At 39.4% G+C, this 26476-nt stretch overlaps 1 protein-coding gene across 2 annotated transcripts; it reads left to right on the forward strand.

The window, feature by feature from the left end:
• The first annotated feature begins 409 nt into the window (after positions 1-409).
• Positions 410-25602, forward strand: LOC146649040 (chloride anion exchanger-like). Of its 2 annotated transcripts, XM_085387276.1 has the most exons (20): positions 410-571; positions 2360-2499; positions 2989-3099; positions 3183-3343; positions 4775-4939; positions 5012-5164; positions 5457-5539; positions 6397-6544; positions 6627-6740; positions 7331-7408; positions 7484-7579; positions 7687-7793; positions 8039-8108; positions 9589-9681; positions 9865-9960; positions 23494-23721; positions 23792-23846; positions 23968-24113; positions 24306-24365; positions 25312-25602. In XM_085387276.1, the coding sequence occupies exons 1-20, from the start codon at positions 438-440 to the stop codon at positions 25336-25338; spliced, it is 2265 nt and encodes a 754-aa protein (XP_085243402.1). In that variant the 5' UTR covers positions 410-437; the 3' UTR covers positions 25339-25602. The 2 variants fall into 2 exon arrangements, with proteins under 2 accessions (XP_085243402.1, XP_085243401.1); XM_085387275.1 differs by lacking the exons at positions 24306-24365; positions 25312-25602 and having other exon boundaries at positions 23968-24285.
• The last annotated feature ends 874 nt before the right edge of the window (positions 25603-26476 follow it).

Consider the following 26476-nt stretch of genomic DNA (forward strand, 5'->3'; position numbering starts at 1 on the left):
GTTGTGATAAGTGGGAGAGATGGTATTTATTGGTGGCACGAGCGTCTGAGACCCCAGTTGATTTCCAGGATCTGGAGCAGGAGGAAGAGACGGCGGAAGCTTCGACACAGACTGGGACGCTCTCAGGTATGTAGGACGAGCTGCTCTGCATATACGTACGTGTTGGAAAGTAAAGAGGGAGCTGTGGGGAAGTGAGGACTGCTAACACTCAAACCAAACTTCTCTGGTGTTTCTTCAACCTGACAATCTCACCCTCTGGGACGACGCACGCTCTGACCTGCCTTATGTGCTCTGTCTTGTATTTGGGGGTCTGGACCTTTGCTGTTTTCTGTTAATGTGCTTTGATAAGTGATGTTCAAAGGAAGGACGGGATCCTTTTGCTAACCTGATGTGATTAATGGACCTCAGAGCCACACAGAGAGGAAGCAGCAAAGGAGATGATGATGCGCCCGGCAGCTCAGCAGTACGTAGTGACCAGGCCGCTGTACTCGGAGGAGTCCTTCGCTCAGGACCATGAAAAGATCTACAGGCACCGCAAAACTATGCTGGACCACATCAAGCAATATTTCACGTAAGCAACATGTCAGACTGTTTGCTGTGTTTTCTGTTTGGTTCCTGTGATCACTGGATGCAAACCTACGTTCCAAACGACGACTCTGCAAAGGTTTGATGAACTGTGGTGATTCAGCAGCAGCTGCTCTCATTTCCATCAACAAAGGTTCAAGCTTGTTTGGCTCAGTTTACACAGGTTAGGTTTATAGTGATTAAGGTCTGACGAGACACTTTACCTGATACAAAAACATTATGTGTTATGTAAGACAAGTATTAAGTTTAATTTTGAGATTGAATTCAATTCAAATGTATTTGTATAGCACAGCAACAACAGTCGCCTCAAGGCGCTTCATCTCTATTAGATTAAAGTCAACATTTTGAGATTAAACATGAAATAGTATTTTGAGGGAAACGGTGGGAATGTGGAGACTCGCAGCTCCTCTAACATCTACAAAATGTCTTGTGAAAGAACTTGATCAGCTGTCTTATCGTGTCTTGTGTTACAACATGCATCTTCTTTATTGCACGAGGGTGTAACCACCACTATCATCGGTCCACTGTCACCTGTTTCGTTTTCTTCCAAGTTTGTGTGTTTTTCCCTTCCGAGCTTTTTCCTGCGCCATCACCACACAGTGTTCATGTGCTAACAGAGACGTGCGATTTCACTCTCAGTGATACTGTCTACAGTATACATTTTGCCGAGGGTGGAGGGCAGCTTGTCTTGAAACAACCACATTTCACCATTTTATCTCAAAATAGATTTTCATCTTTAAACTCGAAATGATCACTAATCTTTTTTCTTAATGTGGCCCTAATCCTGCTGTTTGCTGTGTTTGTCTATCTTTATATTAATGGTGCTTTAATGCTTTGATACTCAGCGTGACGTTAGACTACACAGGTACACAATATCAATTTTACTGTAGTTTCAAGTCTGAACATTTTTGAAAAATCCAGATTCTTATTATTTTGACCCTACACGCACACGCACAGGCAGCGTTAGTCCAGTTTCATCACCGACACCGGATTGGCTAATCGAGCCTCTTACCGCAGCCGGGCCCTCCCCTCTGTGCGCACACACGAGAGGCGAGAAAGTTGAGCAGAAAAGCAAAGAGAGAAAAACTAAGTAAAAATAGATAAAGCAGAATGTGTGAGATTACCGGACATGTCAGCTGTCGGTGCTGCTGCACCAGCAACACGCAGCAACACGCAGCCTCTGGTTGACAGCACGAGTTTTAAACAGAGTTACATCCGTACATGATGCATCCATGACAGTCTCTCTCTCCCTTTATATAGAAATACATTATGTGTTTATTGGGTGATCACGTCGGGCCAGTCGGACCAAATATGTCACGGTCGATGTTTTTGTCCCAGTCCAGCCGCGACGCAGATCAGCACTCGTCTGACATTAAGATTGTCACTGATGTCTAAAACGTTAAAAATGAGATGTAGCGGGTGTTTTGGTGAAACGCTGGCAGGCCTGTGCTTTCTACAGGATAATGTGGGTGTAACTATGTGGATGGATTTATCTTAAGACAGCGCAGATCTAAATAAAAATAATGTGTTCACTTTATATAGTTATTAGTATTTCTGTGATATTAACTAATTCAAAAGTCGTAATTGGGCAGGGTGGAGCTCATTGAAGACGTTTCTCCTGCTGTGCAGAATATATTTTTCATATCTTTAAAAAGAACAAACAAACGCAGGACTTAAACTGATCGATGTTTGTACACTTTAATCAGTTTAAATAATCTTGTGAAGCATAAATGTAAAAAGTGGTTACTCTGGTTTTGGTTCATTATCGTTTCAGATGTGACGCGAAACGAGCCAAGAGCACGGCTCTGTCTCTTCTCCCAGTCATCGGCTGGATGAAAGCGTACCGATTCAAAGAATGGCTGCTGGGTGACATCGTGTCCGGTGTCAGCACTGGACTGGTGGCTGTGCTGCAAGGTGAGTATCACAGAAAGTTACAGCCTCTGAACTCTGTGAAGTAATGATAACAATAATGACTGTGCAGCTTGGGCCCTATCTGACTAACTGTGATAACCTGTGATAACAGACAGCTGTGAGAACCTCTGCGCTCTTATCTGAGCTGTTTAAACAATAGTGAGTGTGCTTAACAGCAGCTTGGAAATGAGGAAATAACCATTTCATCGCTTGATGATTTTGCTCATTTTAATGGAGACACAATATCATCTAAAACGTTCAGAAAAAGGAAAACATTAAATTTATAGATCAATTTGCATGTTGGTGCAGCCCTTTGAAACCTTTAGCAGCTTTCTTTTAATTGGCTGCTCCTCAGCAGCAGGTGAGTGGAGGTGACATCGTAACAGTATAGATGTAAAAAGAAATTAGGAGGACGGGTTCTTTAACCTTTGTGTACTTTACTTACTTATTGAGAGCCCAGAGATTTACTCAACTGGTGTTTCTGTCTTGCAGGGCTGGCCTACTGTTTGTTGGCCTCTCTGCCACCCTGGTATGGGCTCTTCTCCGCCTTCTTCCCTGTTATCATCTACTTTTTCCTCGGCACCTCCAGACACATCTCAGTGGGTAAGGCCATCGTCCATTTCTATGTAGCTGCTCTCTAAATGTTAGAGTGTAAGTATATCTGCCATCCTCCTGTCTCCCCGAAGGTCCGTTTCCAGTGCTCTGTCTGATGATTGGCTCGGCGGTCACCAGGCTGGTCCCAGACGAGGGGCCGGCGTTCAACATCACGGGGTTTGAAGGCCTGACCAGAGACGAGCAGAGAGTGCTGGTGGCCTCTTCTGTCACCTTCCTTGCCGGCGTCATGCAGGTGAATCGGCTCGCCACAGCCAATAAGTTGCTCTAGTCGACACTGAGTCACCTTGTCAACAAGCATGCTTTCTGAGGATCAAACACAAACCTGTAGGATCTCAAACATACGTTTGTGATGTGGAAACAACAAAAAGCTTTGTGTCCTTGACAGAAAACAGATGTTGTGTTTCGTCCTTCTTAATAAGGCTCCTTGAGAGCCGTTCATCACAACTTCATTTGTGAGCTCTGGCTTTCAAAGGAGCACACTTCGCTCCATCTTTCCATCAAAAAATACTATTGAGCAGCAAATGTAGCATAATAGTGTTAGCATGAAAACACTGACGGACTGAAAAGTAGGTTGACATTTTAAAAGTCATGAGAATATTGACTGTACTCTCACATTTATCCGTTTAAGGCGAAGGTTAGCTGGACGCACCAAGAAGGCTGTGCTCTTTTTTTGGAATAGGTGAAACAAACCTAAATCCCAGTCAGTGAGCATGAGAGGCGCTCATAGATGGACTTACTACGTTTGGGTTTGTTAGCTTTGGACTGAGGTGGGATAAGATGAGCTCCATACAAGAGCAGTTATTACCTGCAGCGAGAGTCACAGAGCAATGAGGATATATGATCATGTCATATTTGACCTAGAATCTCACTCTTACATTTCACGTCCGCCTTTCTTTCAAGTCTTTAGAGAAAGTGATGGCAGGAACAATAAGCAGCCCAGTTACAGTAGTTAGAAAGTAGTTATGTAATAAACTCAAGTTATTCATGTTACTCCTGCGCAACAATTGTGTAATCAAAGACAGGATCTGTCATGCTACACAAAATCTGATTTTTCACTGCACTACAAACTACAGTTATAAATGAAAAATACAGCATTATTCTCTTGAAAGCAAACTGCCCAGAGAGTGAGCAGGCAGAGGCTCGCACTCCCTCGCTGTTTCCTGCTGTGTGCTCTGACAGCTGTGCTTTAGGGAAAGTTATATGTAAAGTATGATGCTTAGTAGATCACTTCATCAATTATGTGATTTACAGAAAACTGGCAGTTGCTTTTATAACTGTTGAGAGGACTGCAGTTGACAATGTAAACATTCATTGGTCCCACGTGGACTCTTATCGGTACTTTAAGGGTATTTTTGTAATACTAATCACACAGAGAGGTACTTTTACTGTGTTTAGCTATTTATGTTACGGATGTGAAAACCAGATCATGACATATATGCTGCTGTCTGCTAATCAAAGCAGCACATTCAGATGAACAGCTGTTGTTAACCTTGATGTAGTCGTACACAGAGGGACGTCACAGGGTTTTCATTCCTAAAAGAAATTCAAAAAACCGTTTTTCTTTTTCTGGTAACTCGCAGTTTAATAATACACTATTTTGTTTATCATGTTGGGTTTTTCAGCCTCAATGACTGAATCTGTTTGTGACTCCTGTCTCTGGCAGCTTGCGATGGGCGTTCTGCAGGTGGGCTTCGTTGTCATGTACCTTTCCGACACACTTGTGTCAGGTTTCACCACAGCTGCTGCGATCCACATTCTGGTGTCGCAGCTCAAGTTTGTGTTGGGGCTGGAAGTTCCAGGGATCAGCGGGCCTCTGTCACTCATATATGTAAGTACAGGCCAGCTTGAAGCTTGCTCTGTTCATCCAACAGGTTGTTCATCTGCTGGTTTCATTCTTCAGACCTTGGAGATCATCTTTAACAAGATCACCTCCACCAATGTGTGTGATGTGGTGATCTCCATCGTGATCATGGTGGTGGTGTTCATCGTAAAGGAGATAAATGAGCGATTTAAATCCAAGCTGCCTGTGCCGATCCCCATAGAGGTCGTCATGGTGAGCAACACTGCACGACTCCTGACATTTTTGCATCTCTTTGAAGGCTTGTTGGTTCCACAAACAACAACACTGATATTTATTACGCTGGTTTTGGCTCTTCACTGTAACGACTGCACTCAGCAGGTGAATAACACTCATTAAAGTGAGTAATGTTCATTTATGGGCCGGAAAAAGATTTCAGCGAGAGATACCGGTCACAGGTTGACACCTGCAGTTAATAAATGCTCTCTGACTTTTGTATTTAAAAGAGTAAATAGCTGTGAATAATCATTTGTCATTTCTTTCACAGACTGTTATTGCATGTGGAGTTTCATATGCATTCGACTTTAAGACAAGATATGGCATTGATGTTGTTGGTTATATACCAAAAGGGTAAGAATACATCAAGCTCACAGTGAAACCTGTCGATTGTTTTATCTTTGCTGGAAAAGAGTCAGAACATCAGCAGCAGGAGTTATCAATGACAAACTTCCCCTGTAATATTATACTGTGGTTTTAATATCCTGACACTGTGCATAACTCACAAGTACATAAGACGTTTATAAGGTGATAATAGCTAAAAGCTAACAGTTTGTTTTGGAGCCTGTAAAAGTGTGAAATCAGAAAGGCAGTCAAAGAGAGGTCAAACCACTTCCACAACATCATAGTTCTAAAATGCAACATGCAAACTTTACACGTGTTATGTCTCTTAATGCTTTGGCCAAAGTTAAATATGTTTTTGATTTGAGGACCCAAACGCAGACTCGTGGAGGCGAGACAGAAACTCAACAGGTAGCTTTATTGCTGAACATCAGAAAATACAAAAATAACTAAACTTGTAATGGAACTAAACAGGCTTAAATACACAGCACAACGTCCAGAGAAGAGAAAACACACAGTGAACACAGCCGAGACAAGTCAGACATGAACACGAGAGAGAGACACAGAGGACAAAGACACAAGGGGAACCGAATAGTCCGAGAACTAAACAAGAACACTCAGAATAACTACGACCATGAATGACCCTGAACATCAGCCATAATACAAAATATTACCAGAATACAAGAAGGTCAAAATGCTGGGTCACAGTGACCCAGAACCATCAGCCTGTATTTTGAAACAGTAACATAATGTTACGCTTTAGCTAAGGGTTCTGGCTCTGAATTGTTCCTCTTATCACTTGTGGCTGATCCACCTGAGCGTGTCCATGTTTAGAGGCACAATGATCTGACAGACTTGTACCGTTTCAGGTACGAGGCGCCAGTCGCCCCAAACCCGCAGATCTTCCAAGAAACGGCAGTGGAAGCGTTTCCTATAGCCATCGTGGGTTTTGCTGTGGCCTTCTCTGTGGCCAAGGTTTATTCTATAAAACACGATTACACCATAGATGGAAACCAGGTGGGTAACAACTCAGCCACATGTAGGTTAACGTCGCGTCAGGACGTCAGTGTGATTTCTTATCTCTGTGACCCGGCTACAGGAGCTGATAGCCTTTGGAGTCAGCAACATCTTTGGAGCTTCCTTCAGGTCTTTTGCAGCGAGTACGGCTCTTTCTAGGAGTGCAGTTCAGGAGAGCACAGGAGGGAAAACTCAGGTAAACTAAGCTGATCCCGGATCTGTCCATGTCAGGCAGGGTTTTCTGTATTATTGTAGGGTCGACCTTACAGTACAAAGCACCGTGAGGTGACTGTTGTTGTGATTTGGTGCTGTATAAATAAAGCTGTATTGAATAATATTGAAACTGAAGTCCAGTTTCGTGACACAAACGTTTGAAGTATCTTTACAATGAAAATCTTTATAATGAAATCTTTGCTTTTTCACTACAATTCATTTGTTGAATCCCTGGAAAACATTTAAATATGACCAACTGCATGAGATCAGGTCACAGAATCAGTCATTCTCTTCTGTTTATACACGTTCATAGAGACTCTGTGATTAACTGCAAATGAATTGACAGCAGTTCCTGTGACACTGCGGCTCGTCGCTCTGACATACAGTCGCACAAATGCATTAAATTCACAGCGAGTGACCAATAGAAAGGCCAGCCAACAGTGACCTCTAGTGTTTAGAGGAGAAAGTGTATCAATCAACTGATCTGATAAAGTCCTTTTTAAATCAGCACAAACAGAATCTGATTTCCATCATGTTGGTTTTTCAATCCTCTGCCTCTTCTGTTGTTTCCAGGTAGCTGGTTTACTGTCAGCTGTCATAGTGATGATCGTCACATTGGCTATTGGATTCCTACTGGAGCCCCTACCAAAGGTATGTACCCCTCCCTGTGCCTCTGACATGCTGTCTATACTCTGAAAGCCGATCTCTGGCCCTCTGCTTTAACAGTCCGTGCTGGGCGCCGTGATCATCGTCAACCTGAAGGGCAGTCTGATGCAGTTCAGAGAGATCCCATATCTGTGGAGGAGGGACAAAGCCGACTGTGTAAGACCTCACAAACTTTCAGTACTCTTAAAGACCATGTTTATATGTTGTAAGAAAGGACACGTGGCCTCCTTGTTAGTAAACAACATGTTTCTTACCACAACAAGGTGGTGTGGCTGGCTAGCTGCATCGGTGCCTTCTTGCTGGGGCTAGATCTGGGACTGGCTGTCGGCCTCGGTGTGGAGCTGATCAGTGTCATCCTCAGGACTCAGTTGTGAGTATTTGGTGTACAATGTGATCATGTAACTGATTACTGTTGTTCTTTCATCACGCTATTGTCACGAGGTTCAAAGTGATGGCTTTTCTTCTGTCAGCTGTTAGATAAATGACCCCGACAGCGAGTACAAACACGTGACGCTGATTCTTGTAAATGATACAGTAGTTTACATCAAACCTGTCATCGTTGTATCATCATCATTGTGAGCGTGTTAGCATGTCATGTTTGCTTGTTTGCTTCAGTCCTCGCTGCAGTCTGCTGGCCAACATCAGGGGCACCGATATCTACAAAGACCGAAAGGACTACATCAGCGTGAGTTAGCGTGTGGCCCCTCAGGTGGCTTCAGTTTACCTTTCAAATATTTACACAGCTGTTGGGATATTATCTCAGGCATTTGGATTAGTTCTACAGGCCACAACAAAATGTATGGTTTTGTAATTATACAAATTAAAATAATGATCAAACTAGAGGTGAAAACCTGTGACCAGGTCTTTTAAGTAGGCTATTAAAGAATAAAATACAGAGGGTCATGATTTTATGATGAACACAGTGAGTCCTTCCTTACTCTGAATGAATGTTTATGTAAAGGACAAATGCACATTTGTAATGTGCAGAGGCTTTTATTAGAGGCTATGATGCATGTAGAGCAATCAGCTCACTTACAAAATGTACATACTCAGCAAGTTTCATGTGATTTCAAGCTCTATAAGAGTCAGAGAAAGCAGTGGCGATTAAAGGTGCTGAGAGAGACTTTACCCTCATTTACACTGTATCTGTGAATGAGTGTTGTTTTTAAATATAACGTAAAGGATACGTAATAACTAAGCACTTGACTGTCTTGAAAATGACCAATACAAAAGCAGCGGTATTACTAATTACAACTAAAAAACAACAAACTTTTCACAGGAAGTGCTTATGCCTTATTATCTCATAGCCAGCCTGCTAGGAGACATTGCAGTTACATTCCCTCAGAGTGTGTCAGGGCCAGGCAGGCCGGCGTGTTTGCGGTGTGGAGCCAAAAGCAGGCACGGGAGAGAGAACGAGCTGTAACAAAAGGCGAGGCTTTTATTGAGGCTGATAGCCAAAACAGAAAACAAGGCAAAGCAAAACTAAACTCAATGAAACACCTGACCTGACGAGATAAACAGACGACCCGACAATGAACACAGAGAGACAGAGGACTTAAATACACAGAAGGGTAATGAGGGAAGTAGAAACACCTGGAAACACAGCTGAACGCCACAGGAAGACTAAACTAAACACACTGAACATGGAACACAAGACTAAATAAAACAGGAACAAGGAAAGGACGTACACCTGACAACACGGAGCACCAGGAGAACCTACATAGACAGTAATGACCCATAAAGGAAACACAAACCTGACTAAAAACTCAACCAAGAGAAACTAATAATCATACTAGAACTTAACACATCTCACAAGTAATACAAAATAAGTCAACTACACCCTTAACTTTAAAATGACACATGAGTTTAACATGAGTTTAACATAGGAAAGCAACCTCACCAAATAAACTCAAAGATGCTGGGACCCACCTGACCGAGTGCAGAGCGCCCCGATCGAAAAATCCATGGAGTCCCCCTTCATCTGCTCTTGCTCTTGAGTATTTCCAAGTTTGGATATTTATGTCCTCCAATAATGCAGAAGCAAGGTCTTTTTGTGGATGCTTTGATACTAAATGTACCTGACAGTTTACCAGCTGATTTTCAAATTGAGATTTGAACAACTAGTCATTGATTTTGATTTTGCAGTACTTTAAAACTCTTTGCAGATATACGAGCCAGAAGGAGTGAAGATCTTCAGGATCCCATCTCCAATCTTCTTTGCCAACATTGAGTTCTTCAGGAACAAGCTGGTGGAAGCTGTAAGTCACATCTGCCTTTAATGGAGCTGTTAAAGAATAAAAGCATCAGTTTGGATAATTTAGTTTTTAAAAAGCATCATATTCTTCACAGGACAATAAAATAGATGGAGTAAAATCTCATCTCTGATACTATCTCCTATGATTACTTGTGATAAATGACACACTTACTGTATGTCTTCCCAGGTCGGCTTTAACCCATTACGGGTGTTGAGAAAGAGAAATAAAGCAGTGAGGATGATACGGAAACTTCTGAAGAAGGGCAAGTTGCAGTGGACATCTGTGAGTATCTGAGCTTGGTTCGATAGTAACGGCACAAATGTTGCCTGTGTCGACACATTAACAAGGCAACGAAGCCTCATTTACTCATTTTTAATATTAACATTTGCTTCTTGCTCATCTCTTTCAACTCAATTTAGGTAAACACTGTAAATCTGCATGTTTAGAAATGTACAGAAAACAGCAGCTCTCATTTCTAGAAATATAGACACATTTATTAAACCCCCCAAAATATGACTATCCAGAGTTGGGACCAGGAAGCAGAGTTGCAGTCTTACACGCCTCTCTGCAGCTTCTCTCCTCCTGCTACCCCCCCAAAAACCCATCTCCATAGAGACTGTGTCAGCTTCCAAACAGACAAAAAACAAACTAAAAACCAGCAACAAAACGATTTAGAGCAGGAACACGGATTCTGCACAAAGACGTAAACACAAAGTGCGGAGCCAACGCATCCGAATCAGCGAGCTCACCCGACGGCACGGACACGGTCGGGGCTGAAAGCCGACAGCTCGCTGATTCTGAAGCGTCAGTGGGCGCTTTGTGTTTACGTCCTTTTTGCGCTGATTGAATTATAATATTTCTGACTGTCTGAGGCAAAAATTTCCCCGATTCAAATCTAATCGTAATCAAATCGATTCTAGAAATCAGTGACGATACCCAGCCCTACAATACAGCATCCACATCTGAACCACAGAGTAAAACAGTGAAATGTGGATTATTAAATATTAGGTCTCTCTCCTCCAAGTCTCTGTTAGTACATGACTTAATAATTGATCAACAAATTGATTTACTCTGTCTTACAGAAACCTGGTTGCAGCAGGATGATTATGTTAGTTTAAATGAATCAACACCCCCGAGTCATTCTAACTACCAGAAACCTCGAAGCACAGGCCGAGGGGGCGGTGTGGCAGCAATTTTTCACACCGGCCTATTAATCAACCAAAGACCCAGACAGACTTTTAATTCATTTGAAAGCCTGATGCTTAGCCTCGTCCACCCCAGCTGTAAAACTCAGAAACCAGTCTTACTTGTTATCATCTACCTGACTCCGTGGTATAATTCTCAAACACGTAGCCTAAAGCAGATGACTCGTAATCTGGAGAGGAAATGGCGTGTCACAAATTTAGAGGATCATCATTTAGCCTGGAGAAATAGTTTGCTGCTTTATAAGAAAGCCCTCCACAAAGCCAGAACATCTTACTATTCATCACTGATTGAAGAAAATAAGAACAACCCTAGGTTTCTCTTCAGCTCTGTAGCCAGGCTGACAAACAGTCAGAGCTCTGTTGAGCCAACCATCCCTTTAACGTTAACTAGTAATGACTTCATGAACTTCTTCACAAATAAAATTCTTATCATTAGAGAAAAAATTACCAATAATCATCCCACAGATGTAATATTATCTACAGCTACTCTTAGTACCATTGATGTTAAGTTAGACTCTTTTTCTCTAATTGATCTTTCTGAGTTAACTTCAATAATTACTTCCTCCAAACCATCAACGTGTCTTTTAGACCCCATTCCTACAAAACTGCTCAAAGAAGTCCTGCCATTAATTAATGCTTCAATCTTAAATATGATCAACCTATCTCTAATGATCGGCTATGTACCACAGGCCTTCAAGCTGGCTGTAGTTAAACCTTTACTCAAAAAGCATCTCTAGACCCAGCAGTCTTAGCTAATTATAGGCCAATCTCCAACCTTCCTTTCATATCAAACATCCTTGAAAGAGTAGTTGTCAAACAGCTAACAGATCATCTGCAGAGGTTTATTTGAAGAGTTTCAGTCAGGTTTCAGAGCTCAGCACAGCACAGAAACAGCTTTAGTGAAGGTTACAAATGATCTTCTTATGGCCTCTGACAGTGGACTCATCTCTGTGCTTGTCCTGCTAGACCTCAGTGCAGCGTTCGATACTGTCGACCATAATATCCTATTAGAGCGACTAGAACATGCTGTAGGTATTACAGGTACTGTGCTGCAGTGGTTTGTATCATATCTATCTAATAGACTCCAGTTTGTGCATGTAAATGGAGAGTCCTCTTCACACACTGAGGTATTAAAGGACTGTTGTATTGGCAGTGGTATGATATAAAATTGGTGGAGAAAAATGACAGTGTCATTTGTACAACAAACAGTACAAGGTCCAGCATCACTTATCTGAGACATGAGCGATTGCATGAATATGATACGAGGTAGAGCCTGGTGATAAAACAATAAAAATGAATATTGTGCAAAAATGTTCCTCGACTGTGATATAAAATATGTTCAATATAAAGTCAGTAAGCTCATTGCATCCATGTTTCGACGGACAACATGAAAGGCAACAACAACTAGAAAAATTTGCATTTCCTGCGAAAATGCAGTGTGGATGCTTAAAGCTGAAGCTGTATGCAAAAAGTAGCTGAAAAAGCTGAAAAGTTGCAGAAATTGTAAAAACTTTGCAGAAGCAAAAGAAGTTTGCTAAAATGGAATAACTTAGCAGAACTGCAATATCTTAGAGGAAACATAATACTTGGCAGAAATACAATAGCATAGCAGAATTTAGCAGAAATATTGTAACTTACCAGAAATATGATAACTTCTCAAAAATACAAGAATTTAGGAGAAATAGTATAAGATAACAGAAAGAATATATTTAGCCAAAAATACTTAAACATTACAGAAACACTATGATTTAGAAAAATAGTACAACAGAGCAGAAATATTGTGATTTACCAGAGACACTGTGATGAACTATGAATATTGTAATTTTAAATTAAGACTATGTTTTAGCACAAATATTATAATTTGGCAGAAATACTATAATTTAGCAGAAATACTATATTAAGCACAAATCCTATAAAAAGCAGAAATGGTATGATTAAGCATAAATACTACATTTAGTAGAAATACTTTGTTTTAGCACAAATCCCATAAAAAGCAGAAATACTGTACTATGATTTAGTAGAAAGACTATAATTAATCAGAAATACTAAATTTAGCAGATATACTATATTAAGCACAAATCCTATGAAAAGCAGAAATAGTATGATTAAGCATAAATACTACATTTAGCAGAAATACTATATTAAGCACAAATCTTATAAAAAGCAGAAATACTATATTAAGCACAAATCCTATAAAAGCAGAAATAGTATATTAAGCACAAATCTTATAAAATAGCAGAAATAGTGTGATTTAGCACAATAGTAATAAGTTAAACAGAAAAATTGGAAAAGCAAAATGGACAGCTGAAAAAATGCTGAACATGCTGAGGTTCCCTCAAATATACTTGTTAAATGAAAAAATCTGCAAAAAAATTTATGACAGCCACACAATTACAAATATGTACACATGAGGAAACACACATGCACAGAGAGACACACACACAAGATCCAATTCAGTCAACCAGTCTAAATATATTGAATTTGAATCTTAGAATGAGATCATCCCATTAAAAGGCTTTCTCTCTCTCTCTCTCTCTCTCTGTCACACACACACACACACACACACACACACACACACACACACACACACACACACACACACACACACAGGGAGAGAGAAGTAAGTTTCTAGGTCAGCCTGGGAGCTGCTGAATTTGAATCCACCAATCAGAGAGGCTGTGCACTTTTCCCCACCAAAACAGGTGCATCTGTTTACACACGCAGCAGCACAGAGAGGCACAGGATTTTTGCAGTCTATTTCTCATAGTGACGACTCCCCTCAAACAAATGACCGTAATTTCCTAACCGTAGGAGCTAGAACGGTCATTCTTACACCGTTTTGTTCAGAAGAGATGGGGGAATCTTCAAGTGTTGACAATTTAATATTAAAATATGAATTTTTAGAGATATATGACATGGATGACTTGTTGACTTAGAAGCCACGAATTCCCCAATATGCAAATTTGAATGCCTGAGACCACATATGTGATTGGCTGGCTGGGAAGCCGTGCAGGCCCTGATTTGTGGATTTGAATTCCTCAGCCCTCAGATATGATTGGCTGGCTTAGAAGCCACGAAGGCCCCAATATGCAAATTTGAATGCCTCAGGACACTTATTTGATTGGCTGGGAAACTGTGCAGGCCCTGATTTGAAAATTTGAATGTCTCAGTCCTCACAGAGGATTGGCTGCCTGGGGACCTGGCAGAAATATATAGAAATACTATTATTAAGCATAAATACTACATTTAGTAGAAATACTATGTTTTAGCACAAATATTATAAAAAGAAGAAAAACTATAATTTAGCAGAAATACTATATTAAGCACAAATCCTATAAAAAGCAGAAATACTATAATTTAGCAGAAATACTATGTTAAGCACAAATCCTATAAAAAGCAGAAATACTATAATTTAGCAGAAATACTATATTAGGCATAAATCCTATGAAAAGCAGAAATAGTATGATTTAGCAGAAATACTGTATTTAGCACAAGTACCGAAAAGTACCAGAAATACTATGATTTAGCAGAATAGTAATAACTTATTGAAACACAAATGCACAGAGGGACACACAAACACAGGCTCTAATCCAGTCAACCAGTCTAACTATGTTCAATTTAAATCCTACAATGACATGCTGTCAAATAAGGGCAGGGTCCTCTCTCTCCCACTAAACACACACACACACACACACACACACACACACACACACACACACACAGACAGACACAGAGGGAGAGAGCTGCCGAATTTAAATCCACCAATCAGAGTGGCTGTTTACGTTTTCCCGCCAAAACAGGTGCATCTTTTTACACACGCAGCACAGAGAGGCACAGGATTATTGCAGTCTATTTCTCATAGTGAGGACTCCCCTCAAACAAATGACCATAATTTCCTAACCGTAGGGGCTAGAGCGTAGTGATGGGATTTCCGGCTCTTTTTAGAGATCCGGCTCTTTCGGTTCGGCTCACTAAAAAGAGCCGGCTCTTCCGGCTCCGAACCGGCTCTTCAGGTTGTTTTGTTGCTTTAATTAATTTATTATTAACAATAATATAAAATTATGCACAAAAGGAATTACTAACGTTAAAAAAAGTGGTTTTATTTGTATGTGTTTATATATAAATATATGCGGTGGCCCCTAGAGACAAAACACGTACAAACTCCAAAACACATTTCTAGCATGAACTGAACTTCCAAAGCAGAGCTACTAGATCACTTAAATTACACAATTGAAAGCATGTGTGTATTTATACACAGGCACTCATATATATATATATATATATATATATATATATATATATATATATATATATATATATATATATGAGTGCCTGTGTATAAATGAACTTTTTTTAAAATTATTTGAATATTCAAATAATTTTAAAAAAAGTTCATTTACCTGTTACTACCACACACCAAATCCGGTCGTTGGTACTTGCTGGCTTGTGTAGCCACTAGGTAACAAAAGCTCAACACTGCGCCCAGCATCCTGGAGCACTTCTGTTGTCTTTTGTACGTGTTTTGAGTTTTTATGTGCTTCTGAGTTTTTTGTACGTGTTTTGGAGTTTTTACGTGTTTTGGAGTTTGTACGTGCTTCAGAGTTCGTACGTGATTTGAAGTTTGTACGTGCCTTGTCTGTAGGGGCCACTGTAAATATACTTTTATTTTTTCATTCCACATAAAATGTAATAAATAAATCATATAATACAAAAATCAACTATTCACATTTCAAATTTTAACTATTTAAATTTTCAGCTTTTTCCTTTTACAAATTTAAAGTGAAAACAACACAAAACACTGCAAACCACAACACAATTAAATATAAATTATAATATGAAAACAAAAAGAAGATGCACATTCTCTGCCATATGGGCCTGCATGAATAAACTTTCTGAATCCTTTATCATCTGCAACCGAAAATAGTTGTGGATGATTACTATACCTTTCTAATGTGACGTTGTTGTCCCTGGCTCTCTTTCTCTCTCTCTCCCTCCTGCTCTGTTCCTGTGCTACTGAGTGTAACTACCGCCCCTCCCCCCTCTGCCCAGCATAAAGCACAAGGCTCAGGTGCGAAGTGAAGCGGAAAAAAAGTGCGAGAGAGAGAGAGAGAGAGAAAGAAAAAAAAAAACAAACCACGTGACGGCTCGCGATAAGGAGCCGGCTCGCGTCGTTCACGTCAAAGAGCCGGCTCTAAGAGCCATTTCGTTCGCGAACGACCCATCACTACTAGAGCGGTCATTCTTACACCGTTTTGTTCAGAAGTGATTGGGGAATCTTCAAGTGTTGACAATTTATCATTCAAATATGAATTTTTAGAGATATATGACATGGATGACTTATTGACTTAGAAGCCACGAATTCCCCAATATGCAAATTTGAATGGCTGAGGCCACATATATGATTGGCTGCCTGGGAAGCCGTGCAGGCCCTGATTTGTGGATTTGAATTCCTCAGCCCTCAGATATGATTGGCTGGCTTAGAAGCCATGAAGGCCCCAATATGCAAATTTGAATGCCTCAGGACACTTATATGATTGGCTGGGAAGCCGTGCAGGCCCTGATTTGAAAATTTGAATTTCTCAGTCCTCACAGAGGATTGGCTGCCTGGGGACCTGGCAGATATATATATAGAAATACTATGATTAAGCATAAATACTACATTTAGTAGAAATACTATGTTTTCGCACAAATACTATAAAAAGCAGAAATACTATAATTTAGCAGAAATACTATATTAGGCACAAATAGTATAAAAAGCAGAAATACTATATTAGGTACAAATCCTATAAAAAGCAGAAATACTATATTAGGCACAAATCCTATAAAAAGCAGAAATACTATATTAGGCACAAATAGTATAAAAAGCAGAAATACTATAATTTAGCAGAAATACTATGTTAGGCACAAATCTTATAAAAAGAATAAATACTATAATTTAGCAGAAATACTATATTATGCACAAATCTTATGAAAAGCAGAAATAGTATGATTTAGCAGAAATACTGTATTTAGCACAAGTACCGAAAAGTACCAGAAATACTATGATTTAGCAGAATAGTAATAACTTACAAAATTACAAATATGGAGGCATATTGAAACAGAAATGCACAGAGGGAAACACAAACACAGGCTCTAATCCAGTCAACCAGTCTAACTATATTCAATTTAAATCCTACAATGACATGCTGCCAAATAAGGGCAGGGTCCTCTCTCTCCCACTAAACACACACACACACACACACACACACACACACACACACACACACACACACACAGAGGGAGAGAGCTGCCGAATTTAAATCCACCAATCAGAGTGGCTGTTTACGTTTTCCCGCCAAAACAGGTGCATCTTTTTACACACGCAGCACAGAGAGGCACAGGATTATTCCAGCCTATTTCTCATAGTGAGGACTCCCCACAAACAAATGACCATAATTTCCTAACCGTAGGGGCTAGAGCGGTCATTCTTAAACCGTTTTGTTCAGAAGAGATGGGGGAATCTTCCAGTGTTAACAATTTATCATTAAAATGTGAATTTTTAGAGATATACGACATGGATGACTTGTTGACTTAGAAGCCACGAATTCCCCAATATGCAAATTTGAATGCCTGAGGCCACATATATGATTGGCTGGCTGGGAAGCTGTGCAGGCCCTGATTTGTGGATTTGAATTCCTCAGCCCTCAGATATGATTGGCTGGCTTAGAAGCCATGAAGGCCCCAATATGCAAATTTGAATGCCTCAGGACACATATATGATTGGCTGGGAAGCCGTGCAGGCCCTGATTTGAAAATTTAAATGTCTCAGTCCTCACAGAAGATTGGCTGCCTGGGTACCTGGCAGAAATATATAGAAATAGTATGATTAAGCATAAATACTACATTTAGTAGAAATACTATGTTTTAGCACAAATACTATAAAAAGCAGAAATATTATAATTTAGAACAAATAGTATAAAAAGCAGAAATATTATAATTTAGCACAAATAGTATAAAAAGCAGAAATACTACATTTAGTAGCAATACTATCTTTTAGCACAAATAGTATAATAAAGCAGAAATACTATAATTTAGCAGAAATACTGTATTTACCACAAGTACCGAAAAGTACCAGAAATACTATGATTTAGCAGAATAGCAATAACTTACAAAATTACAAATATGGAGGCATATTGAAACAGAAATGCAGAGAGGGACACACAAACACAGGCTCTAATCCAGTCAACCAGTCTAACTATATTCAATTTAAATCCTACAATGACATGCTGCCAAATAAGGGTAGGGTTCTCCCTCTCCCACTAAACACACACACACACACACACACACACACACACACACACACACACACACACACACACACACAGAGGGAGAGAGCTGCCGAATTTAAATCCACCAATCAGAGTGGCTGTTTACGTTTTCCCGCCAAAACATGTGCCTCTTTTTACACACGCAGCACAGAGAGGCACAGGATTATTCCAGCCTATTTCTCATAGTGAGGACTCCCCTCAAACAAATGACCATAATTTCCTAACCGTAGGGGCTAGAACGGTCATTCTTACACCGTTTTGTTCAGAAGAGATGGGGGAATCTTCAAGTGTTGACAATTTAATATTAAAATATGAATTTTTAGAGATATATGACATGGATGACTTGTTGACTTAGAAGCCACGAATTCCCCAATATGCAAATTTGAATGCCTGAGACCACATATGTGATTGGCTGGCTGGGAAGCCGTGCAGGCCCTGATTTGTGGATTTGAATTCCTCAGCCCTCAGATATGATTGGCTGGCTTAGAAGCCACGAAGGCCCCAATATGCAAATTTGAATGCCTCAGGACACTTATTTGATTGGCTGGGAAACTGTGCAGGCCCTGATTTGAAAATTTGAATGTCTCAGTCCTCACAGAGGATTGGCTGCCTGGGGACCTGGCAGAAATATATAGAAATACTATTATTAAGCATAAATACTACATTTAGTAGAAATACTATGTTTTAGCACAAATATTATAAAAAGAAGAAAAACTATAATTTAGCAGAAATACTATATTAAGCACAAATCCTATAAAAAGCAGAAATACTATAATTTAGCAGAAATACTATGTTAAGCACAAATCCTATAAAAAGCAGAAATACTATAATTTAGCAGAAATACTATATTAGGCATAAATCCTATGAAAAGCAGAAATAGTATGATTTAGCAGAAATACTGTATTTAGCACAAGTACCGAAAAGTACCAGAAATACTATGATTTAGCAGAATAGTAATAACTTATTGAAACACAAATGCACAGAGGGACACACAAACACAGGCTCTAATCCAGTCAACCAGTCTAACTATGTTCAATTTAAATCCTACAATGACATGCTGTCAAATAAGGGCAGGGTCCTCTCTCTCCCACTAAACACACACACACACACACACACACACACACACACACACACACACACACACACACACACAGACAGACACAGAGGGAGAGAGCTGCCGAATTTAAATCCACCAATCAGAGTGGCTGTTTACGTTTTCCCGCCAAAACAGGTGCATCTTTTTACACACGCAGCACAGAGAGGCACAGGATTATTGCAGTCTATTTCTCATAGTGAGGACTCCCCTCAAACAAATGACCATAATTTCCTAACTGTAGGGGCTAGAGCGGTCATTCTTACACCGTTTTGTTCAGAAGTGATTGGGGAATCTTCAAGTGTTGACAATTTATCATTCAAATATGAATTTTTAGAGATATATGACATGGATGACTTATTGACTTAGAAGCCACGAATTCCCCAATATGCAAATTTGAATGGCTGAGGCCACATATATGATTGGCTGCCTGGGAAGCCGTGCAGGCCCTGATTTGTGGATTTGAATTCCTCAGCCCTCAGATATGATTGGCTGGCTTAGAAGCCATGAAGGCCCCAATATGCAAATTTGAATGCCTCAGGACACTTATATGATTGGCTGGGAAGCCGTGCAGGCCCTGATTTGAAAATTTGAATTTCTCAGTCCTCACAGAGGATTGGCTGCCTGGGGACCTGGCAGATATATATATAGAAATACTATGATTAAGCATAAATACTACATTTAGTAGAAATACTATGTTTTCGCACAAATACTATAAAAAGCAGAAATACTATAATTTAGCAGAAATACTATATTAGGCACAAATAGTATAAAAAGCAGAAATACTATATTAGGTACAAATCCTATAAAAAGCAGAAATACTATATTAGGCACAAATCCTATAAAAAGCAGAAATACTATATTAGGCACAAATAGTATAAAAAGCAGAAATACTATAATTTAGCAGAAATACTATGTTAGGCACAAATCTTATAAAAAGAATAAATACTATAATTTAGCAGAAATACTATATTATGCACAAATCTTATGAAAAGCAGAAATAGTATGATTTAGCAGAAATACTGTATTTAGCACAAGTACCGAAAAGTACCAGAAATACTATGATTTAGCAGAATAGTAATAACTTACAAAATTACAAATATGGAGGCATATTGAAACAGAAATGCACAGAGGGAAACACAAACACAGGCTCTAATCCAGTCAACCAGTCTAACTATATTCAATTTAAATCCTACAATGACATGCTGCCAAATAAGGGCAGGGTCCTCTCTCTCCCACTAAACACACACACACACACACACACACACACACACACACACACACACACACACACACACACACAGAGGGAGAGAGCTGCCGAATTTAAATCCACCAATCAGAGTGGCTGTTTACGTTTTCCCGCCAAAACAGGTGCATCTTTTTACACACGCAGCACAGAGAGGCACAGGATTATTCCAGCCTATTTCTCATAGTGAGGACTCCCCACAAACAAATGACCATAATTTCCTAACCGTAGGGGCTAGAGCGGTCATTCTTAAACCGTTTTGTTCAGAAGAGATGGGGGAATCTTCAAGTGTTAACAATTTATCATTAAAATGTGAATTTTTAGAGATATACGACATGGATGACTTGTTGACTTAGAAGCCACGAATTCCCCAATATGCAAATTTGAATGCCTGAGGCCACATATATGATTGGCTGGCTGGGAAGCTGTGCAGGCCCTGATTTGTGGATTTGAATTCCTCAGCCCTCAGATATGATTGGCTGGCTTAGAAGCCATGAAGGCCCCAATATGCAAATTTGAATGCCTCAGGACACATATATGATTGGCTGGGAAGCCGTGCAGGCCCTGATTTGAAAATTTGAATGTCTCAGTCCTCACAGAAGATTGGCTGCCTGGGTACCTGGCAGAAATATATAGAAATAGTATGATTAAGCATAAATACTACATTTAGTAGAAATACTATGTTTTAGCACAAATACTATAAAAAGCAGAAATATTATAATTTAGAACAAATAGTATAAAAAGCAGAAATATTATAATTTAGCACAAATAGTATAAAAAGCAGAAATACTACATTTAGTAGCAATACTATCTTTTAGCACAAATAGTATAATAAAGCAGAAATACTATAATTTAGCAGAAATACTGTATTTACCACAAGTACCGAAAAGTACCAGAAATACTATGATTTAGCAGAATAGCAATAACTTACAAAATTACAAATATGGAGGCATATTGAAACAGAAATGCAGAGAGGGACACACAAACACAGGCTCTAATCCAGTCAACCAGTCTAACTATATTCAATTTAAATCCTACAATGACATGCTGCCAAATAAGGGTAGGGTTCTCCCTCTCCCACTAAACACACACACACACACACACACACACACACACACACACACACACACACACACAGAGGGAGAGAGCTGCCGAATTTAAATCCACCAATCAGAGTGGCTGTTTACGTTTTCCCGCCAAAACATGTGCCTCTTTTTACACACGCAGCACAGAGAGGCACAGGATTATTCCAGCCTATTTCTCATAGTGAGGACTCCCCTCAAACAAATGACCATAATTTCCTAACCGTAGGGTCTAGAGCGGTCATTCTTACACCGTTTTGTTCAGAAGAGATGGGGGAATCTTCCAGTGTTAACAATTTATCATTAAAATATGAATTATTAAAGATATTTGACTTGTAATGCACCATAACTGAGTAGGGCGAAGCAAAAACTGCCTTGACTTGCCCTCAAACAACGCTTTCTAACTCTAAATCTATTTTGAGTATCGATATCATTCTTTAACCGTAAGAGACAGCAGGCTTTGGTGAACAATCATGGAAATTTTCAGGTCTCTGTGGAAATCCAACAAAAAGTTATGACGAGAGAAAAAAGTGGTTCATTTCCACAGTTTGAAATCTGAAGAAATCTGAGCGAGGGACAAATTTCCTACCCTCAAACAAGTCCTATTCATTTCAGAACGGTAATAGGTGAGAAAGAAATTCTTGAATTGTGAGCGTCAGGAGTGTCTGAAGATATACCGGGACAAGCCTCATGTCTTAAAGTCGCTTCGTTAAGGAGATATGACGATTCGAATATGCCTCTCATTACAGAAATCCAGCGATGATTTTGAACAAGCTCTCCATTGACTTTATATGGAGAGTTTTGAGACCTTGTGTTGGTCTGAGGAGATTTGCCAAAATTCTATAAACCCCACAACAATGATGGTGACATTTTCTGAAAGCCAGCAAAAATACCTACGTTTTGATGTATAATTTGTGGAAGTTGAGTGAAAATTGAGCAAGTAGCAAGAAGTTGTTCGGACGTGAAGTGAAAATTGCAAAAGCTTCAGTGGCACACTGGAAGCCAAGAGCATAGCAACCATTACAACGCATGTATTTTGTGAAAAATCAAAATTTTGCAACTCAAAACTTTAAGAGGCATAAAAGTAAAACAGTAAAAGATTTGAAAAAGCTGAATCATACCTGAATAGCCCAATAATTTGTGAACATTTTAAAATTTGAATGGTTGTTCTAGGCGAAAGTATGAGGAAGTAGTTAAGTTTCAAAAACAAGCAAAATTTAGCAGAATTTTGGAAGTTTTCCATTCATTTCAATGGGACAAATTAAAGGAAAAAAGTGGAATATTTTAAAAAGTATAATAGCAAAAAATAGCAAAAATCATAGCGATGTTTAGCAGAAATAGCAGAATAGTATAAAATTTGAACGGTGAAAATAGCATAAAAATTGTGGAAGTAGTTAAGTGCCAAAGAAAGCAGAAAAAGTGGCAACTAGAATAATAATAATAAAAAAAATAATAATAATAAAGAATAAAGAGAAACAGGAACTCAATAGTGTGGATGCTTAAAGCATCCACACAATTATACTGAACCAATCGTGTGGTTGGAAGGAGCATAGGAGGAGGAGCTGACAGCAGCACATGCTCTTGCTACACACTATACGTAGGAGTGCGAACGAAAGATAAAACGACGACAAAAATTGTTAACGAAAACTCGACAAACAGCATTAACAAACGAAACAGCCCAGTGGACACAGCGTGTTTAATATTTATACGGCTTTGTAATGTGTGAGTTTGTCTCTGGTTTAAAGCGCGTCTACAACTTCGCTCGATCAGTCACAACATGAGAGTCTTGTGCGAGAGCAGAAAGGCTCATTATGGATTCATCATCTGGAATGTGTTCCCGTGTGGTGAAGTCTGACATAGAAAACATATTTCGCTGTTACAGATCGGCCTCCTGAATACCTCGTGTGGACCCATAAATGAATCAGAGGACGAGAGCAACATGGAAGAGCTGGACCAACCGACTGACTTCAAAGACTTTCCTGCCCGGATCGACTGGAACGCCGAGCTTCCGGCCAACATTGCGGTTCCCAGAGTTGAGATTCACAGCCTGGTCCTGGACTTTGCCGCCGTCTCCTTCTTAGACATCTCTGGACTGAAGGGACTCAGAGCAGTGCGTTTGTATTCATGCAGCAGCAGCAGATGTTTCGCTCTGGCTCTGTTTAATTCATTTCTCTTTGCAGCTGCTGAAAGAGCTGATCCGAGTTGAGGTTGAGGTCTACATTGTGGCCTGTGACCGTAAGTACTAGCGTATTGTCTGTATTAGTTTAGTAATCATGTTAGCCTACCATGCTAACCTAAACACCTGCCACATACTCAGCTGTATGTTTGTCTACCATATTTGGACCTTCTGCTGCAGCTTACATCCTGGAGAAACTCCATGATTGTAGCTTCTTTGATGATGAAGTTCAGTCTTCAATGTTCTACCTGACACTGCATGACGCCATGCTGCACATCCTGGAGAAACATCCGGAGCCTATTCCAAAAAAGTCTGATTATGAGAAGGTAAAGAAGAGCAACAAACACAATATTCAGGGAGTATTTGACATCTTACTGTTGGAAATATGTACACAATACTATTACACACATGTAGGGTTTTTACAGCATAAAGCACCTTGAGGCGACTGTGCTGTGACCATAAATACATTTTAAAAAAGAAACTAAATTGAATCTGACGTTCTTTATGTTGTTTTACAGATAATGACAGGAGTCACTATTCATCATCTGCCCGGCAATTTGAGGAGCAGAGACAGAAATGTAGGTATCAGTCTCAAACTGTGCTTTTCAGTGTTTGTGGTTTTTGAGAAATAACTTTCATCTATTTTACTGGTTACAATACAGAAGCCAAAAGCAGAAAAATAAAATCCGATGATTTATTTCCAACTTCTGAAACGAAAAACCCCCCACAGAATTTTATTATTTCTTTAACTCATTCACTGCCAGCCATTGGCAGTGAATGAGTTAAACCCATTGACTCATTCACTGCAATTGACGGCTATAGACGTCAATGGCAGTGAATGAGTTAAACTTGGTCATTTAAAAAATATATATATAAAAACTCATTTCAGCAGCCTGATGACCAAGACAAGTCTTTGATTTAATAACTGATAAGCTTTCTAACACATGCAGTCCCATGAAAAAGAAAGTTTCCACAGGACTATACAACTACTGTGAAAAACTAAGTACGCCCCAAAACTAATACACAGCCCGAAATAATAGGGGTCCTCAATTTGATGCTGCAAGATAAAGAAGAAAAATCATGGAGGACAACGGTCATGTGATCTGTCAGTGGAAACACATGGGGAAACAGCTGACACCAATGAACATAATGACGTCACAGTGGAAGAGAAAAACTAAACACAATGAACACAGGAACACAAGACCTCTCCAAAATAAAACAGGAAACATAATGAGACACAGAGATGACAACATGAACTTGACAACACAAGACATGCAGACACGAAACACATGACGGGCAAGGGAGACGTAACAGAGGGGTGAAGACACAAAGGGAATCTAATAACAAAGAACTAGAATGACAACCTAATGATAGAAATAAACTTCGAAAAATTAAAGGACTTAAACATAAAAATAAACTCAAAACACTGGGTCACAATGGCCCAGGACTGTGACAGGAAGTCGCTTTGATGACAGATGAGATTGACTGAACGTGACTGAACGTCAGCTCCTTCTTCTCCCACAGGCTTCACCCACACAAACAAAGTTATAACTTCAGAGTGACGATGATGAGGACGACGACCAAAGACGAGGAAGATGAACCTATCAACCGTGTGTGTGTGTGTGTGTGTGTGTGGCTTTTAATGCAATGCATGAAACTGCATTGATTCTATTGCTTTTTTATCGTATACATCATATAGATTTGTAGACAATTACTGTATAATTTATTTGACATGTTTATTTTCATTTTCATGATGGTGAGGATGAATGTCTTTGCAATGGTAACATTACTTTCAAGAGTTAAAACTGACTGAAATGCTGGAATAAATTTTTTACTCTCTAAATAATGCTGTTTGTTGCCTTTTTTAATCCATTAACTTTGTTACATGTTAACATCAAAAGATAACATGCATTAAAAGTGCAGTGGGCATGGTTATAAGTATCTTAACTGTTACTGTTAGCTTTACTGTTATCCAGAAATGATTAAAGCCACAGTATTGCTCTGGACAACATGCTACTTTTGTTACCATGACTACTGCATACTTTGCCTCAATAAACAAACTCTATAATTTAGCTGTAAATTCTTCATATTGTAACAAAACACATCACAGAAAATTCAATTATTTATATATATTGTCTCCAATTATTTCTATACTTTATCCTCTAAGGACTATCAAAGGTTCACGTTGGTCCTTTTAGCTGTTTCACGTTGTTGATGTTAAATTGAGTTCTAAAATAGGAAATGTAAGAAATATTTCTCTCATTCATCGTTTCTAGAATAACTGTGAAAAGTGAATTTCAGCACATGCAGCAAAGGTTTGTATGGGTGTGTCGCTGAATGAGCAAACATGTGAGAAATCCTCGTGCCTGTCATCCTGCAATAACTGCAGGTGAATAAAAATCTGTTTGTGTTAATGATTGATTTGAACAAAGATAAAACCAACAGAGTGATGAGACTGATCTCAGATTAGATACAGCAGACAAAGGTTGTTTGAAGAATCTGTTTTGTTTTTCATTTTGTGACTTTGAGTCTCACATCAAAGGTTCTTTTACATTATTTATTTTACAGTATTATGTAATGAAATCATAGCCGCCGTTTTCAATCTGATTATAATTTATGTATGCTCAAAATATTTTAATTATTCCGTTGTTTGACATTTCGAATGCATTTGTCCCAAATTAAAGATTCT

This window comes from Rhamphochromis longiceps, linkage group LG17, assembly GCF_057381845.1.
Source record: "Rhamphochromis longiceps isolate RC_006_pf linkage group LG17, R_longiceps_female_GT1.1, whole genome shotgun sequence".
Classification (NCBI taxonomy): domain Eukaryota; kingdom Metazoa; phylum Chordata; class Actinopteri; order Cichliformes; family Cichlidae; genus Rhamphochromis; species Rhamphochromis longiceps.

Excerpts from the sequence above, each read along its gene's own strand:
- LOC146649040 (XM_085387275.1), top strand. The coding sequence starts at position 438 with ATGATGATGCGCCCGGCAGCTCAGCAGTACGTAGTGACCAGGCCGCTG. Across the intron at positions 572-2,359 it reads CACATCAAGCAATATTTCAC|ATGTGACGCGAAACGAGCCA; the intron begins GTAAGCAACATG and ends TTATCGTTTCAG. Across the intron at positions 6,741-7,330 it reads GCACAGGAGGGAAAACTCAG|GTAGCTGGTTTACTGTCAGC; the intron begins GTAAACTAAGCT and ends TGTTGTTTCCAG.